Source organism: Salmo salar, chromosome 15, assembly GCF_965601325.2.
Source record: "Salmo salar chromosome 15, fSalSal1, whole genome shotgun sequence".
NCBI lineage: Eukaryota > Metazoa > Chordata > Actinopteri > Salmoniformes > Salmonidae > Salmo > Salmo salar.
The window spans coordinates 14113158-14128878 of NC_138305.1; the positions used below are offsets into that span (position 1 = coordinate 14113158).

At 42.3% G+C, this 15721-nt stretch overlaps 1 protein-coding gene across 1 annotated transcript in view; it reads left to right on the forward strand.

Moving 5' to 3' along the window:
- The first annotated feature begins 3677 nt into the window (after positions 1-3677).
- Positions 3678-15721, forward strand: part of dmrt3a (doublesex and mab-3 related transcription factor 3a) — a 31649-nt gene continuing 19605 nt past the window's right edge. Inside the window, exon 1 of the mRNA XM_014143609.3 lies at positions 3678-4533. Coding sequence (XP_013999084.3) covers positions 4149-4533 — 385 coding nt within the window. The 5' untranslated portion in view covers positions 3678-4148. The remainder of the gene's footprint in view (positions 4534-15721) is intronic.

Here is a 15721-nt window from a genome sequence, read left to right on the forward strand (position 1 = left end):
TATCTGGCTATCTGTAGTAGTATAGGTCTATCTGGCTATCTGTAGTAGTATAGGTCTATCTGTAGTAGTATAGGCCTATCTGGCTATCTGTAGTAGTATAGGTCTATCTGGCTATCTGTAGTAGCCAAGGCCTATCTGGCTATCTGTAGTAGCCAAGGCCTATCTGGCTATCTGTAGTAGTATAGGTCTATCTGGCTATCTGTAGTAGCCAAGGCCTATCTGGCTATCTGTAGTAGCCAAGGCCTATCTGGCTATCTGTAGTAGTATAGGCCTATCTGGCTATCTGTAGTAGTATAGGCCTATCTGGCTATCTGTAGTAGTATAGGCCTATCTGGCTATCTGTAGTAGTATAGGTCTATCTGGCTATCTGTAGTAGTATAGGCCTATCTGGCTATCTGTAGTAACCAAGGCCTATCTGGCTATCTGTAGTAGCCAAGGCCTATCTGGCTATCTGTAGTAGCCAAGGCCTATCTGGCTATCTGTAGTAGTATAGGCCTATCTGGCTAACTGTAGTAGTATAGGCCTATCTGGCTATCTGTAGTAGTATAGGTCTATCTGGCTATCTGTAGTAGTATAGGTCTATCTGGCTATCTGTAGTAGTATAGGCCTATCTGGCTATCTGTAGTAGTATAGGCCTATCTGTCTATCTGTAGTAGTATAGATCTATCTGGCTATCTGTAGTAGTATAGGCCTATCTGGCTATCTGTAGTAGTATAGGTCTATCTGGCTATCTGTAGTAGTATAGGTCTATCTGGCTATCTGTAGTAGTATAGGCCTATCTGGCTATCTGTAGTAGTATAGGCCTATCTGTCTATCTGTAGTAGTATAGATCTATCTGGCTATCTGTAGTAGTATAGGTCTATCTGGCTATCTGTAGTAGTATAGGTCTATCTGGCTATCTGTAGTAGTATAGGTCTATCTGGCTATCTGTGGTAGCCAAGGTCTATCTGGCTATCTGTAGTAGTATAGGTCTATCTGGCTATCTGTAGTAGTATAGGCCTATCTGTCTATCTGTAGTAGTATAGGTCTCTCTGGCTATCTGTAGTAGCCAAGGCCTATCTGGCTATCTGTAGTAGTATAGGCCTATCTGGCTATCTGTAGTAGTATTGGTCTATCTGGCTATCTGTAGTAGTATAGGCCTGTCTGGCTATCTGTAGTAGTATAGGCCTATCTGGCTATCTGTAGTAGTATAGGCCTGTCTGGCTATCTGTAGTAGTATAGGCCTATCTGGCTATCTGTAGTAGTATAGGCCTATCTGGCTATCTGTAGTAGCCAAGGCCTATCTGGCTATATGTAGTAGTATAGGTCTATCTGGCTATCTGTAGTAGTATAGGTCTATCTGTAGTAGTATAGGTCTATCTGGCTATCTGTAGTAGTATAGGCCTATCTGGCTATCTGTAGTAGTATAGGCCTATCTGTCTATCTGTAGTAGTATAGATCTATCTGGCTATCTGTAGTAGTATAGGCCTATCTGGCTATCTGTAGTAGTATAGGTCTATCTGGCTATCTGTAGTAGTATAGGTCTATCTGGCTATCTGTGGTAGCCAAGGTCTATCTGGCTATCTGTAGTAGTATAGGTCTATCTGGCTATCTGTAGTAGTATAGGCCTATCTGTCTATCTGTAGTAGTATAGGTCTCTCTGGCTATCTGTAGTAGTATAGGTCTATCTGGCTATCTGTGGTAGCCAAGGTCTATCTGGCTATCTGTAGTAGCCAAGGCCTATCTGGCTATCTGTAGTAGTATAGGCCTATCTGGCTATCTGTAGTAGTATAGGCCTATCTGGCTATCTGTAGTAGTATAGGTCTATCTGGCTATCTGTAGTAGTATAGGCCTGTCTGGCTATCTGTAGTAGTATAGGCCTATCTGGCTATCTGTAGTAGTATAGGCCTGTCTGGCTATCTGTAGTAGTATAGGCCTATCTGGCTATCTGTAGTAGTATAGGCCTATCTGGCTATCTGTAGTAGCCAAGGCCTATCTGGCTATATGTAGTAGTATAGGTCTATCTGGCTATCTGTAGTAGTATAGGTCTATCTGTAGTAGTATAGGTCTATCTGGCTATCTGTAGTAGTATAGGCCTATCTGGCTATCTGTAGTAGTATAGGCCTATCTGGCTATCTGTAGTAGTATAGGCCTATCTGGCTATCTGTAGTAGTATAGGCCTATCTGGCTATCTGTAGTAGTATAGGCCTATCTGGCTATCTGTAGTAGTATAGGTCTATCTGTAGTAGGCTAGGTCTATCTGTAGTAGCCAAGGCCTATCTGGCTATCTGTGGTAGAATAGGTTTATCTGGCTATCTGTAGTAGTATAGGTCTATCTGGCTATCTGTGGTAGCCAAGGCCTATCTGGCTATCTGTAGTAGTATAGGTCTATCTGTAGTAGTATAGGCCTATCTGGCTATCTGTAGTAGCCAAGGCCTATCTGGCTATCTGTGGATCTAAATAGATGTGTAGTAGGCTAGGTCTATCTGTAGTAGGCTAGGTCTATCTGTGCGTCTGTGTGTGGCGAAGCGTGCAGATGGAGCGATTGACAGTTAACGAGCTTCGCTGGCTGTGCGTCTTGTGATGGGTTGTAAATCATCATGGGCTGCAGAGCAACTCTCCAGTCCTCAGAACTGAATCACTATAAACTGATCCCATGTTTTCCTCCTCTCTTATTAGGCCCAGGCTACTATATATGTATGTGCTGTAGGTAGGTTGCACATTTCTGGAATACTATCGAAATAGCCCGAGGCCAACTTCGCATTTCTTTCCTCAGCTTTCCTCCGCTGTAGACTCAGTTTTCTTCTGACTCCTCATTAGATTTTCCCATCTTGGTACTGTTTGCTCCATTTCACGTGTTGTGGCCTAAAATATTTGTCATTCAAAATAAATCTGTGAATGAAGAATGGCATGGACTCCGACTTTCAGAATTATTCCCATTTAAAAGCTGCAAACATTAAGACATTAAACACTTTATTTGAACATTTTTAGAAAATACTCATTATAACTTTAACTTCTCTTATTGCTTTTATGATATTTCAGTTAGTAGGATGAGGCTTTTGGTCGTTTGGTTCGCTATGGCAAGGATTTGTTCTAGCCTCGCATGAATCATTTCTGTCTTATAATGCTTTGCTCAACTGTTAGGTTCGTTCCAATGTATCATCTGATTTTTATATTTTGCTGTTGTTTCTTCTATCTCTCATTATTACCTTACGTCTCCCATGTTTTGGGGTTATTTAAAAACAACTTAAAACTTGCTGAGATATTTTGCGCTGCTTTGTTGAGGCTTTAAGCTCTGTCTACATCATTCTCTTGCTTTGTGTAAATATAACATATTAATTGAAATAGATTATAGCGAATAGGAATATAGACAATTTACTCAGTGTCAACCATGCATTGCCCTGCTGTGCGCTGCGGCAACGCCGCTGCCTGATCCAGTTCTGATCGCAGTAATTGCTTGATATTGTGATTTGTTTTAACTTCTCCATTCGGACCACTGCAATCTATATTCTGGTTGTCCGACTATTTTTTTTTGTACTTGCCCCAGACAAGCGGACAATCCTTAATGTCTCAGTCCTGTTGCTGTGTGTTTTGTCAATGCCCTGTAGCCTACTAGTCCCAACAGTCTGACATAACTGCCTTCTGGGCTGCATCGCTTTATTGCACTTAGGTTAAATAAGGCTTATTCTATAGGCCTTCAGCACGTCGGCTTCTGATTTATGAGCTCTAGAATTCATTCTTCCATACGAGTAACCGTTCAATGTAAACGTTTAATTAAGTGTGTGGCATTCATTGTCCCGCTAGAGTCTGCGTAACCACGGAACATCTACCTCTCTCTCTCTCCCCAAGGATTCGTTGAGCGGGTGCCAGTGATGCGCAACAGAATTTAGTTACTCGCCTCCATAAGTGCGTGTCAGGTGGAGGCTGATGCACGTGTGTCTTTATTGCCAGGGAGACAGGAGAGGTAGAGGTGGATCCAACCAGCACCTCCTATCATGCAGACAGGACAGCGTGTAGCGAACAGCGACAGGACTTGATCTCTCCCTTCTATCTGACAACTCTACTCTGCCTGGCGCCTCCATCACTTTGAGGAGGTGAAGTAGTGAGAGTGTGTTTGACTGACTGGCTGACTGACTGACTGGCTGGCTGGCTGACTAACGGTGTGAGAAATGAATGGCTACGGATCGCCCTACCTGTACATGGGGGGCCCAGTGACCCAGGCCCGAGCGCCGCTCCAGAGGACCCCCAAGTGCGCTCGGTGCCGGAACCACGGCGTCCTGTCCTGGCTGAAGGGCCACAAGCGATACTGCCGCTTCAAGGACTGCACCTGTGAAAAATGCATCCTGATCATCGAGAGGCAGCGGGTCATGGCGGCGCAGGTGGCGCTTCGCAGACAGCAGGCCAACGAGAGTCTGGAGAGCCTCATCCCGGAGTCTCTGAGAGCTCTGCCCGGCATCACGGTGCCTGGACCCGGCGAGGGGAACCAGGGCCTGCCGCCCCGTTCTGGAGGAATGGACCTCCTATGGACCTCGAAACAGACTGCCAACATGCAGGGTAAGATGATGATAATAGTAATAATAATCAAAATAATAACATTCATAATACGCTTTTATAAAGCCTATAGGTTTGATTTATGAACTTTTATTCATATATATATATATATATGTATAAAAATCATTACAAAAATATATCTCAAACCTGCTGTATTTTATAAAGTTACAACAAAACCTGAGAAAGAGCCGACGTTTGGACAATTTAGTTAAACATGGGTAGCCTACATTTAGGCTATTGGCTGTAAACTGCGGCTAATGACAACACTGCAATGGCAACATTGCAAAACGCATTGCATTAGACTCAAAATTAAAATAAACAAGAATAGCCTTTTATTGTAATTATTTCTTTAAAGTTGTAGGCAATTTCTTTATCATAGATATTCAAGCTATTTAACTTTCTAAAACGGCAAGCGTCACTACATAAAGGCGATCAGCTTTCTTTTTTATTGTGTGTAGCTTAATATAATGTTTATACGGCTTTTAATTGGTTTGAGAAATTAAATGAATACAGACGTGATATTGTACTTCACAAGCCAAAGCATGTTACGGGTGTTCAACCCAGAGGTTATGTCACCGGTGGTCTGACCTAACAGAGACACATTAATACACATTGTTTATTTCCAGAACGCTATATCCACCAATTTTTTCGTATTTGTGTTTTTTATTTTTAAATGAGTAATGAATGCTATGTGTTTGTAAAATACAGTATTACTGCCCTCATATTTTGTATTCATAGATATTAGAACCCCTCTTTTTCTACCTTCTCTCTATTAAATCATCTGTTATTTTTATGAAGGTAAAAATACTTCTAACAATTACAATCAAAGTCACAACGTTACTAGATTCTATGAAATTCTTAAAATGACATATGGCCAATCATGAAAATTGTAGATAAAATACAAAATGTTTATTTTCAGATATTAATTTCATCTACAAAATTAACTCATGCAAAAGATAAACAAGGGACACACATAAACCCAAACTTTAGAAGCACAACGCACCGTTAGAAAATCACAGCAGCCCTACCAATTAAAGCTGAGGAAAGGGGCTGAAGAAAAGTAAATCCTTTATCCTATACTCCTCTAACAAGTATCCATGTAAGACAACATCAACGGAACAGAATGTATTTTTCTCCAGAGCCTGAATGTATTTTTCTCCAGAGCCTGAATGTATTTTTCTCCAGAGCCTGAATGTATTTTTCTCCAGAGCCTGAATGTATTTTTCTCCAGAGCCTGAATGTATTTTTCTCCAGAGCCTGTCCGTTCCCGATGGTGAAGGCCGGGGAATAGAGGCGAATGTCCCGGAGAATCAGAATGCAGGGTTCGAGTCCCGGGTTGTTTGTGTCGCCTGGTGGAGATTTTCAGCCATATTTGTTCCAGCCTGAAGATTATAGAATATGAGTATACAAACAATAATCAAGACACACATTACATTTGTACACACACACACACACACACACACACACTTCTGTAAGCAAGACCTTAATCTGCATTGGGTTGAGTCCAGACACTGCATGGTTTACAGTATTACATTGTTGTTGTACTGCGTCTGGTCCCCAGACCACATATTGAGTGTTTCGGTCTTGATAACCGTCCAAACTCAACTCCATGATGTGCGATGGAGTTGATCTGTGATTAGTGTGGGAGGACTGGAGCTCCGACGACACATAAAATTAATATTTCAGCACAAAGAATAGGATAATGTCATGTGTAAATGCGGGCTATTTCTTTGGTGCTGAAATACGTAGTTTTTCCTACATTTTTTTTTTTTAAATCGCTTTGGTACTATTTTCACAAGTATGTGGTAAATTTTCACAACTCTTAGTACAAAACTTCAAACTGGTCACACTTGTAACGCAGCCAGTCCATCTAAAACCTGTCATTGTGTATTTATTTGGATTGTAAACATCTATCACCACACATGCATTGATTCAAAATATACGTTTATTGTGAAATGTAATGACAACATTGGTTTAAACGCCAAAACACAACATAATATCTTTCAATGTAGTCGTTTTAACTACCTGTTAATCCAGTAGCAAAGCTGTTTCAAGATACGTTTTCAAATCGTTCTTAGAAGAGCTGAAAGTAACATGCTGCGGTACTGTAAATCACATTAGGAAATACACTTACATTACCCAACAACATGGACAGACAATCTATAATGTCCATAATCTATCCAATGTGTAATCAAAGGTGTCATCAATGAAGACATCCTCTACAATCATGCGTCAACAACAACAAAAAAACATTTAATTTTTCAGACATAATTGCAACATAGGTGTGCTGTCAGTAATCAAATGTAAGAAATTAAATCAAACAAATGAAATGAATGAAAATAAAATATAACGTTTAGGACGCATTAATTTGCATCAAGCCTGTCTTGAGCATTTGGACATACATTTTCATCCACATCAAGAGTGAAAGTCCTCGCAGTCTATGCACCGCGGGAAAAATATTTTGTCATGTCGTATCCAAGCTTGACATTAGGCTGCATTGATGTCGTCGCATACCTCATTCATGGCCTGCTGAAATAAAATGTCTCAATAAGGTTGAGGAAAGGAGAGTATGGGGACAGGTAAAGGTTCGGGGATGGGGATGGGCCCAAACCACGTCTGAATCACCTCTGCATGGTAGAACCTGACGTTGTCCCACACAGGTCTGCTCAATTTCTTTGAGAAACACAACGAAATGTGCAGCGTTGTAGGATCCAAGTAATGGCCTACATCGTAAAAACACCGTCTCCAGACATAGCTGCGGACATGTTTCCCCAACGCTGTCCAGAGGTTCCGCCACGGCATCTAGCTGTTGGCAAGGTTGAAGCCTGCTTCATCAACGATGGTCTAAAGTAGCATCAAGCTCCATCACCCTCTAAAAATATATTTTGGTTAGTTATTTTTACAGTATAGTTCCAATATGATATTGTGAAGTAGCATGTGCATCAAATTGTAACAGTATTTGCAATTTTATTTAACCTTTATTTAACTAGGTAAGTCAGTTAAAGAACTAATTGTTATTTACAGTGACCCCTACACCGGCCAAACCCTCCCGTAACCCGGACAACGCCGTCCTATGGGACTCCCGATCACAGCCGGATGTGATTTATTTTTATTTTTTATTTGACCTTTATTTAACCAGGTAGGCTAGTTGAGAACAAGTTCTCATTTACAACTGCGACCTGGCCAAGATAAAGCAAAGCAGTGTGACACAAACAACAACAGAGTTACACATGGAATAAACAAACATACTGTCAATAGTACAATAGAAAAGGTCTATTATACAGTGTGTGCAAATGAGGTAGGATAAGGGAGGTAAGCCAATGAATAGGCCATAGTGGCTAAATAATTACAATATAGCAATTTAACACTGGAGTGATAGATGTGCAGAAGATGAGTGTGCAAGTAGAGATACTGGGGTGCAACGGAGCAAAATAAATAAAATAACTGTATTGGGATGAGCTATGTACAGGTGCAGTGATCTGTGAGCTGGTGCTTAAAGCTAGTGAGGGAGATATGAGTGATACAGCTCGGGATCGAACCCGGGTCTGTAGTGACGCCTCTAGCACTGCTATGCAGTGCCTTAGACTGCTGCGCCACTCAGTCCCCTATAGAGTCCAGTTCTTTCACCCAGTTGTTGTTTTTCTCAAAAAGGCAACAGGTAAATGTCTTTCTTAGATACCTGCTGCCTCTTCAAAAGGCAAGCAATTGTTGGAAGGTTGATTGATGCCACATTGGAAAAGGTGTCATCGTTCTCCTCAATGGCCTGATTTATATGTCATCCACCCACACTCGTCACTGCTCAACTCCACCGACGTCGAAGCTACAGGCCGCCCACACTCGCCACTGCTCAACTCCACCGACGTCAAAGCTACAGGCCGCCCACACTCATCACTGCTCAACTCCATCGACGTCAAAGCTACAGGCCGCCCACACTCGCCACTGCTCAACTCCACCGACGTCAAAGCTACAGGCCGCCCACACTCGACACTGCTCAACTCCACCGATGTCAAAGCTACAGGCCGCCCACACTAGTCACTGCTCAACTCCACCGACGTCAAAGCTACAGGCCGCCCACACTCATCACTGCTCAACTCCACCGACGTCAAAGCTACAGGCCGCCCACACTCGCCACTGCTCAACTCCACCGACGTCAAAGCTACAGGCCGCCCACACTCGCCACTGCTCAACTCCACCGACGTCGAAGCTACAGGCCGCCCACACTAGTCACTGCTCAACTCCACCGACGTCAAAGCTACAGGCCGCCCACACTCATCACTGCTCAACTCCACCGACGTCAAAGCTACAGGCCGCCCACACTCGCCACTGCTCAACTCCACCGACGTCAAAGCTACAGGCCGCCCACACTCGCCACTGCTCAACTCCACCGACGTCGAAGCTACAGGCCGCCCACACTCGCCACTGCTCAACTCCATCGACGTCAAAGCTACAGGCCGCCCACACTCGCCACTGCTCAACTCCACCGACGTCGAAGCTACAGGCCGCCCACACTCGTCACTGCTCAACTCCACCGACGTCGAAGCTACAGGCCGCCCACACTCGTCACTGCTCAACTCCATCGACGTCGAAGCTACAGGCCGCCCACACTCGTCACTGCTCAACTCCACCGACGTCGAAGCTACAGGCCGCCCACACTCGTCAAGGCTCAACTCCACCGACGTCGAAGCTACAGGCCGCCCACACTCGTCACTGCTCAACTCCACCGACGTCGAAGCTACAGGCCGCCCACACTCGCCACTGCTCAACTCCACCGACGTCGAAGCTACAGGCCGCCCACACTCGTCACTGCTCAACTCCACCGACGTCAAAGCTACAGGCCGCCCACACTCGTCACTGCTCAACTCCACCGATGTCAAAGCTACAGGCCGCCCACACTCGTCACTGCTCAACTCCACCGATGTCGAAGCTACAGGCCGCCCACACTCGTCACTGCTCAACTCCATCGACGTCGAAGCTACAGGCCGCCCACACTCGTCACTGCTCAACTCCACCGACGTCGAAGCTACAGGCCGCCCACACTCGTCACTCCTCAGCTCCACCGACGTCGAAGCTACAGGCCGCCCACACTCGTCACTGCTCAACTCCACCGACGTCAAAGCTACAGGCCGCCCACACTCGTCACTGCTCAACTCCACCGACGTCAAAGCTACAGGCCGCCCACACTAGTCACTGCTCAACTCCATCGACGTCAAAGCTACAGGCCGCCCACACTCGTCACTGCTCAACTCCATCGACGTCAAAGCTACAGGCCGCCCACACTCGTCACTGCTCAACTCCATCGACGTCAAAGCTACAGGCCGCCCACACTCGTCACTGCTCAACTCCACCGACGTCAAAGCTACAGGCCGCCCACACTCGTCACTGCTCAACTCCACCGACGTCAAAGCTACAGTCCGCACACAATAGTCGCTGCTCAAATACATCGTACATCATGGAGTTGAGGTTACTTAGCTTGGTGTTGGATACGTTTTTACTTGGCCTTGACTCTGACTCAGTCTCAAACAATGAGGACTCGTAATTTCTCCCCAAGACCAGCCGAGACCAGCGGAGTTAAAAAAAATCGGAATTACAGTCAGATAAGGTAAAGAAACCAAGATATCCCACTCCTTAATTTTTCAGGCCGTGGCCGCTCTGGTCTGCTTATTGCCCATGCCGGCAGAGGGGGTGCTCAAGATATGATACAGCAGAGGCGTCAAACTCATTCCATGGAGGGCCTAGTGTCTGCAGATTTTAGTTTTTTCCTTTCAATGAAGCCCTGGACAACCAGGTTTGGGGAGTTCCTGACTAATTAGTGACCTAAATTCATCAATGAAGTACAAGGGAGGAACAAAAACCTACAGACACTCTGCCCTCTGTGGAATGAGTTTGACACCTATGTGGTAGAGAAAGGAGACTTCTCACCAGCTAATTGTTTCTGGTCGGGGTGGGTGGGGAGAGGATATTAAGTAGACTAGAGCCAGCTGTTCCCTCTCTCACATGAGCATGCCAGAGATTATGGAGGAACCGTGAGCATGCCAGAGATTATGGAGAAACCGTGAGCATGCCAGAGATTATGGAGGAACCGTGAGCATGCCAGAGATTATGGATGAACTGTGAGCATGCCAGAGATTATGGAGGAACCGTGAGCATGCCAGAGATTATGGAGGAACCGTGAGCATGCCAGAGATTATGGAGGAACCGTGAGCATGCCAGAGATTATGGAGGAACCGTGAGCATGCCAGAGATTATGGAGGAACCGTGAGCATGCCAGAGATTATGGAGGAATCGTGAGCATGCCAGAGATTATGGAGGAACCGTGAGCATGCCAGAGATTATGGAGGAACCGTGAGCATGCCAGAGATTATGGAGGAACCGTGAGCATGCCAGAGATTATGGAGGAACCTTGAGCATGCCAGAGATTATGGAGGAACCGTGGGCATGCCAGAGATTATGGATGAACCGTGAGCATGCCAGAGATTATGGAGGAACCGTGAGCATGCCAGAGATTATGGAGGAACCGTGAGCATGCCAGAGATTATGGAGGAACCGTGAGCATGCCAGAGATTATGGATGAACCGTGAGCATGCCAGAGATTATGGAGGAACTGTGTGAATCCACACTCCTTACATGACATATTAATATCTCATTGACTATTGAAACATGGGCTTCCTTCCTTTCTCGTAATCTTAGTTACCTACTGTCCTTTGCTTTGGTTTAAAGGTGCACCATGCAGAAATAGCCATTTCCTGGTTGCAAAAACACTAATAGTTAATTTCAGTTTCTACGACAAAACAAGCAAGGATAGTGTCGAGAATCATTGTACGATCTAAACCACTGTGAAATATATTTTCGAAAACCAAAAATATAGTATTTTCAGCTGTTTGAAGCTGGTGTACAAAACCCAAAGTAAAAGATGGAAAAAACCTAGACATTTAAGAACAGGCAAGCATAGAAATAGTGCACATAGAACAGATCTACCTCTTCTTAGACTGGCTTTCAATGGGAATGACAGATCTATAACACATAGAACAGATCTACCTCTTCTTAGACTGGCTTTTAATGAGAATTATGACGTTATGACACAGTCCAGTTATAACCATGTCATAACATTTCATAACAGCTGACATAACTTGTCATAACTGTTATAATATGGTCATAACACTATCATAACACATATTTAGACCTGTTGTGACATATATTGCGTTATTTTATGTCTGGTTATGACACCTACATAAGTGTGTCAAACGCTTTTTAAAATATTTTTTTATTTTTTTTATTGACCAGATTAAATTAACACTGTTATTGCGCACATGTTGACGTCAGACATGCGCCTACCCCAATACTCTGTTTCTGATGACTGGGATGAATGCAGGAGCAGATTTCAGGAGCAGGACCAGACACCCTCTTCGTGACTGAGGACTGACATAAGGGCCTATCTGGCGGATATGATCATGATGGTCATAATTGATGAAAAAAATATGACTGTAAAGAATTCATTATAACAACAACAAAAGATTTAAGATACAAACTTTCAAATGAAAGGGGTAAATATATCGGTCATGACAGGGTTATGACAAGTTATGTCAGCTGTTATGACCCATTATGACATAGTTATGACATGTTATGACACCATTCTGAATGTCTGCAGAATCCATATGTTGTTCTGAAATATGAACATAGAAATACTGGACGTTTTCTACTTTTATTATGGTGCTGATTTGACACAATTACTAACATGGTCTTGAATTGGACTCACATTTTTCTGGTCTCGGTCTTGACTCTGTCTCGGAACCATCGTCCCAGTCCCGATGTTGACTTGGTAATAATGTGTAAATGTTGTACAATCCAGGTGTGGAAAGCTCTTACAGTTACCCAGAAAGTATTGACTCAGGACTGTGAATACTTATGTAGATGCTTATTTCTGTATTTCATTTTCAAAACATTTTTTTCATAAAAAAAATAAACAAATACATGTTTTTATTTTGTAATTATGGGGTATTGTGTGTAGATTGGTGAGATTTTTTTTTTTTAATCCATTTGGAATTCAGGCTGCAACACAACAAAATGTGAAATTAGTCAAGGGGTATGAATACATTCTGAAGGACGGTATGTGCACTGGTGGTATGAGAAGCACCCTCAGGGTCATGCTGCCTTTACTCTCTGGGGGACGAAAACATTTGAGCGGAGAGTCAAAATGGAATGCCTAAACTTGGATGAACATCAAATCAATATGTAGCTAGCTAGCGATAGCTACCTAAAGTAACTGTGTCTGTATCCAGACTGAGACTACGTAGCTAACTCATAGATATGATTAGGCTAAAAATCATACAGCAACTGAAACACCATAAAAGCAATAGTTATAACCTTGCCAACTAGCTAGCTAGCTAGCAACCATTTTTTCAGGAACTCAGAGACAGGGAATAGGCCTATCTAAGTAATATCTCTAGCTGGTCTAGCTAGCTAGCACCGAGGTAAAGTTCGTTCAGACATTCAACAGACATTCAACAGACATTCATCAGACATTCATCAGATCAGACATTCATCAGACATTCATCAGACATTCATCAGACATTCACCAAAAGCCATTTAAAATTTAAAAATCAATAAAAAATTCACAGTTTGTCACAGAATCATAATTATTCATTATTCTAGAAATGTCTAGTATACTTTTACCACCTGCTTTGAGTAGAAATTCCAGTTTTGACTTGATAGAAATACATAAAATCTATAAAATGCCATTTAAAGCGGTATAAATCAATAACTAATTCACCGTTTGTCACAGAAACATCAAACTAGGTATGATTTAATCTATAAATGTCTAGCATACTTTTACACCCTTTGTTTTAAATACAAGTTCCAGTTTTGATTTGATAGAGGGCATGTAGTCCGTTTAGAGGGTGTTTTGTCAAAGTTCTAACCAGTCTGTTATACCCTATTAGAAGAGGCCTGGCATAAACTTCTGCATCTTCAGTCAGGTTAAATTAGATTACAGGAAAAAACTACGGGATGTAGAGGTCAGGCCTGACTAACAAAGAAGACAAGTGGATGCATCAAGAGGACCAAGACAACCAAGAGGATCAACATGGACATTCCACAGTGGAGATAAGGAAAACTAAGAATAACATACACTACTGTTCGAAAGTTTGGGGTCACTTAGAAAATTCCTTATTTTTTAAAGAAAAGCACATTTTTTGGCCATTAAAATAGCATCAAATTGATCAGAAATACAGTGTAGAAATTGTTAATGTTGTAAATAACTATTGCAGCTTGAAACTGCAGATTTTTTATGAAATATCTACATAGGCGTACAGAGGCCCATTATCAGCAACCATCACTCCTGTGTTCCAATGGCACGTTGTGTTAGCTAATCCAAGTTTATCATTCTAAAAGGCTAATTGATCATTAGAAAACCCTTTTGCAATTATGTTAGCACAGTTGAAAACTGTTGTTCTGATGAAATAAGCAATAAAACTGGCCTTCTTTAGACTAGTTGAGTATCTGGAGCATCAGCATTTGTGGGTTCGATTACAGGCTCAAAATGGCCAGAAACAAAGAGCTTTCTTCTGAAACTCGTCAGTCTATTCTTGTTCTGAAAAAGGAAGGCTATTCCATGCGAGAAATTGCCAAGAAACTGAAGATCTCGTAAAATGCTGTTTACTACTCCCTTCACAGAACAGAGCAAACTGGCTCTAACCAGAATAGAAAAAGGAGTGGGAGGCCCCGGTGCACAACTGAGCAAGAGGACAAGTACATTAGAGTGTCTAGTTTGAGAAACAGATGCCTCACAAGTCCTCAACAGGCAGCGTCATTAAATAGTACCCGCAAAACACCTGTCTCAACGTCAACAGTGAAGAGGCAACTCCGGGATGCTGGCCTTCTAGGCAGAGTTGCAAAGAAAAAGTTATTTCTCAGACTGGCCAATAAAAATAAAATATTAAGATGGGCAAAAGAACACAGACACTGGACAGAGATAGAAAGGTTAAAGACAGGTTTTAAAAGTATAATAGACATTTATAGAATAAATCATACCTAGTTTGATGATTATGTCATAATTAGTGAAAATATTTATTATTGATTTTATAGCTATTGATTAAATAGCTTTAAATGGCATTTTATAGATGTTATGTATTTATATAAATAAAACTGGAATTTCTCCTCAAAACAAAGGTTGTAAAAGTATGCTAGACATTTCTAGAATAAATCATACCTAGTTTGATGTTTCTGTGACAAACAGTGAATTAGTTATTGATTTATATCGCTTCAAATGGCATTTTATAGATTTTATGTATTTCTATCAAGTCAAAACTGGAATTTCTACTCAAAGCTAAGGTTGTAAAAGTATACTAGACATTTATTGAATAAATAATATTTAGTTTGATGATTCTGTGACAAACGGTGAATTTTTTTATTGATTTTTACATTTTTAAACGGCTTTTGGCGAATGTCTGATGAATGTCTGTTCAATGTCTGAATGTGTGAATATAAAACCAACTTTACCTCAGTCTAGCTACCAACCATATTACATGAACTCTAAAAACTGAGTAAAAAGCTGACGTTTCTAAATATCCATTCTGGTTAAATAGAAGTAGCTATCATAATTACATATTATCTCAGTTATTGACAATTGTAAATAATTTTCTTTAGCATATTACCCCATATATACATAACGTTGGCTAACTTAGCTAGCTAGCAAGCTATTTCACTGTGCTGTGTGTGGTAGCAGACATGTAAGATTTGTGTTACAGTTTGATATGTCAATTGTTTCACGTAAACTAGGTTTCTCTTTCTCTTTGGCTAGGTAGACCAGCTATAGATGTTACTTAACTAGGTCTAATCCCTGTCTCTGTTAGCCACAACGCCTTTCCCATTTGTCCATTGAAAAGTAGGCATGATTCCACTCAGCAATGGCTGCATTGATAGACTTACGACAGATGCAATAGTCCTCATTCATGAGATTGCCAGATCACTTTGACCTTCTGGTTTTGGTGGGAGAATTAACCCACTCACTGGGTCATATGTCAACATCCCAGCATCAACAACCAAACTACAATCAAATCAAATGAAAAACCAAATCAATCCACTCCAGCAGTTGGTTCATCCAATCAACACTGCAGTTGGGTCATCCAAACACCCCAGCAGATGGGTCATCCAATCACCCAGCAGATGGGTCATTCAATCACCCAGCAGATGGGTC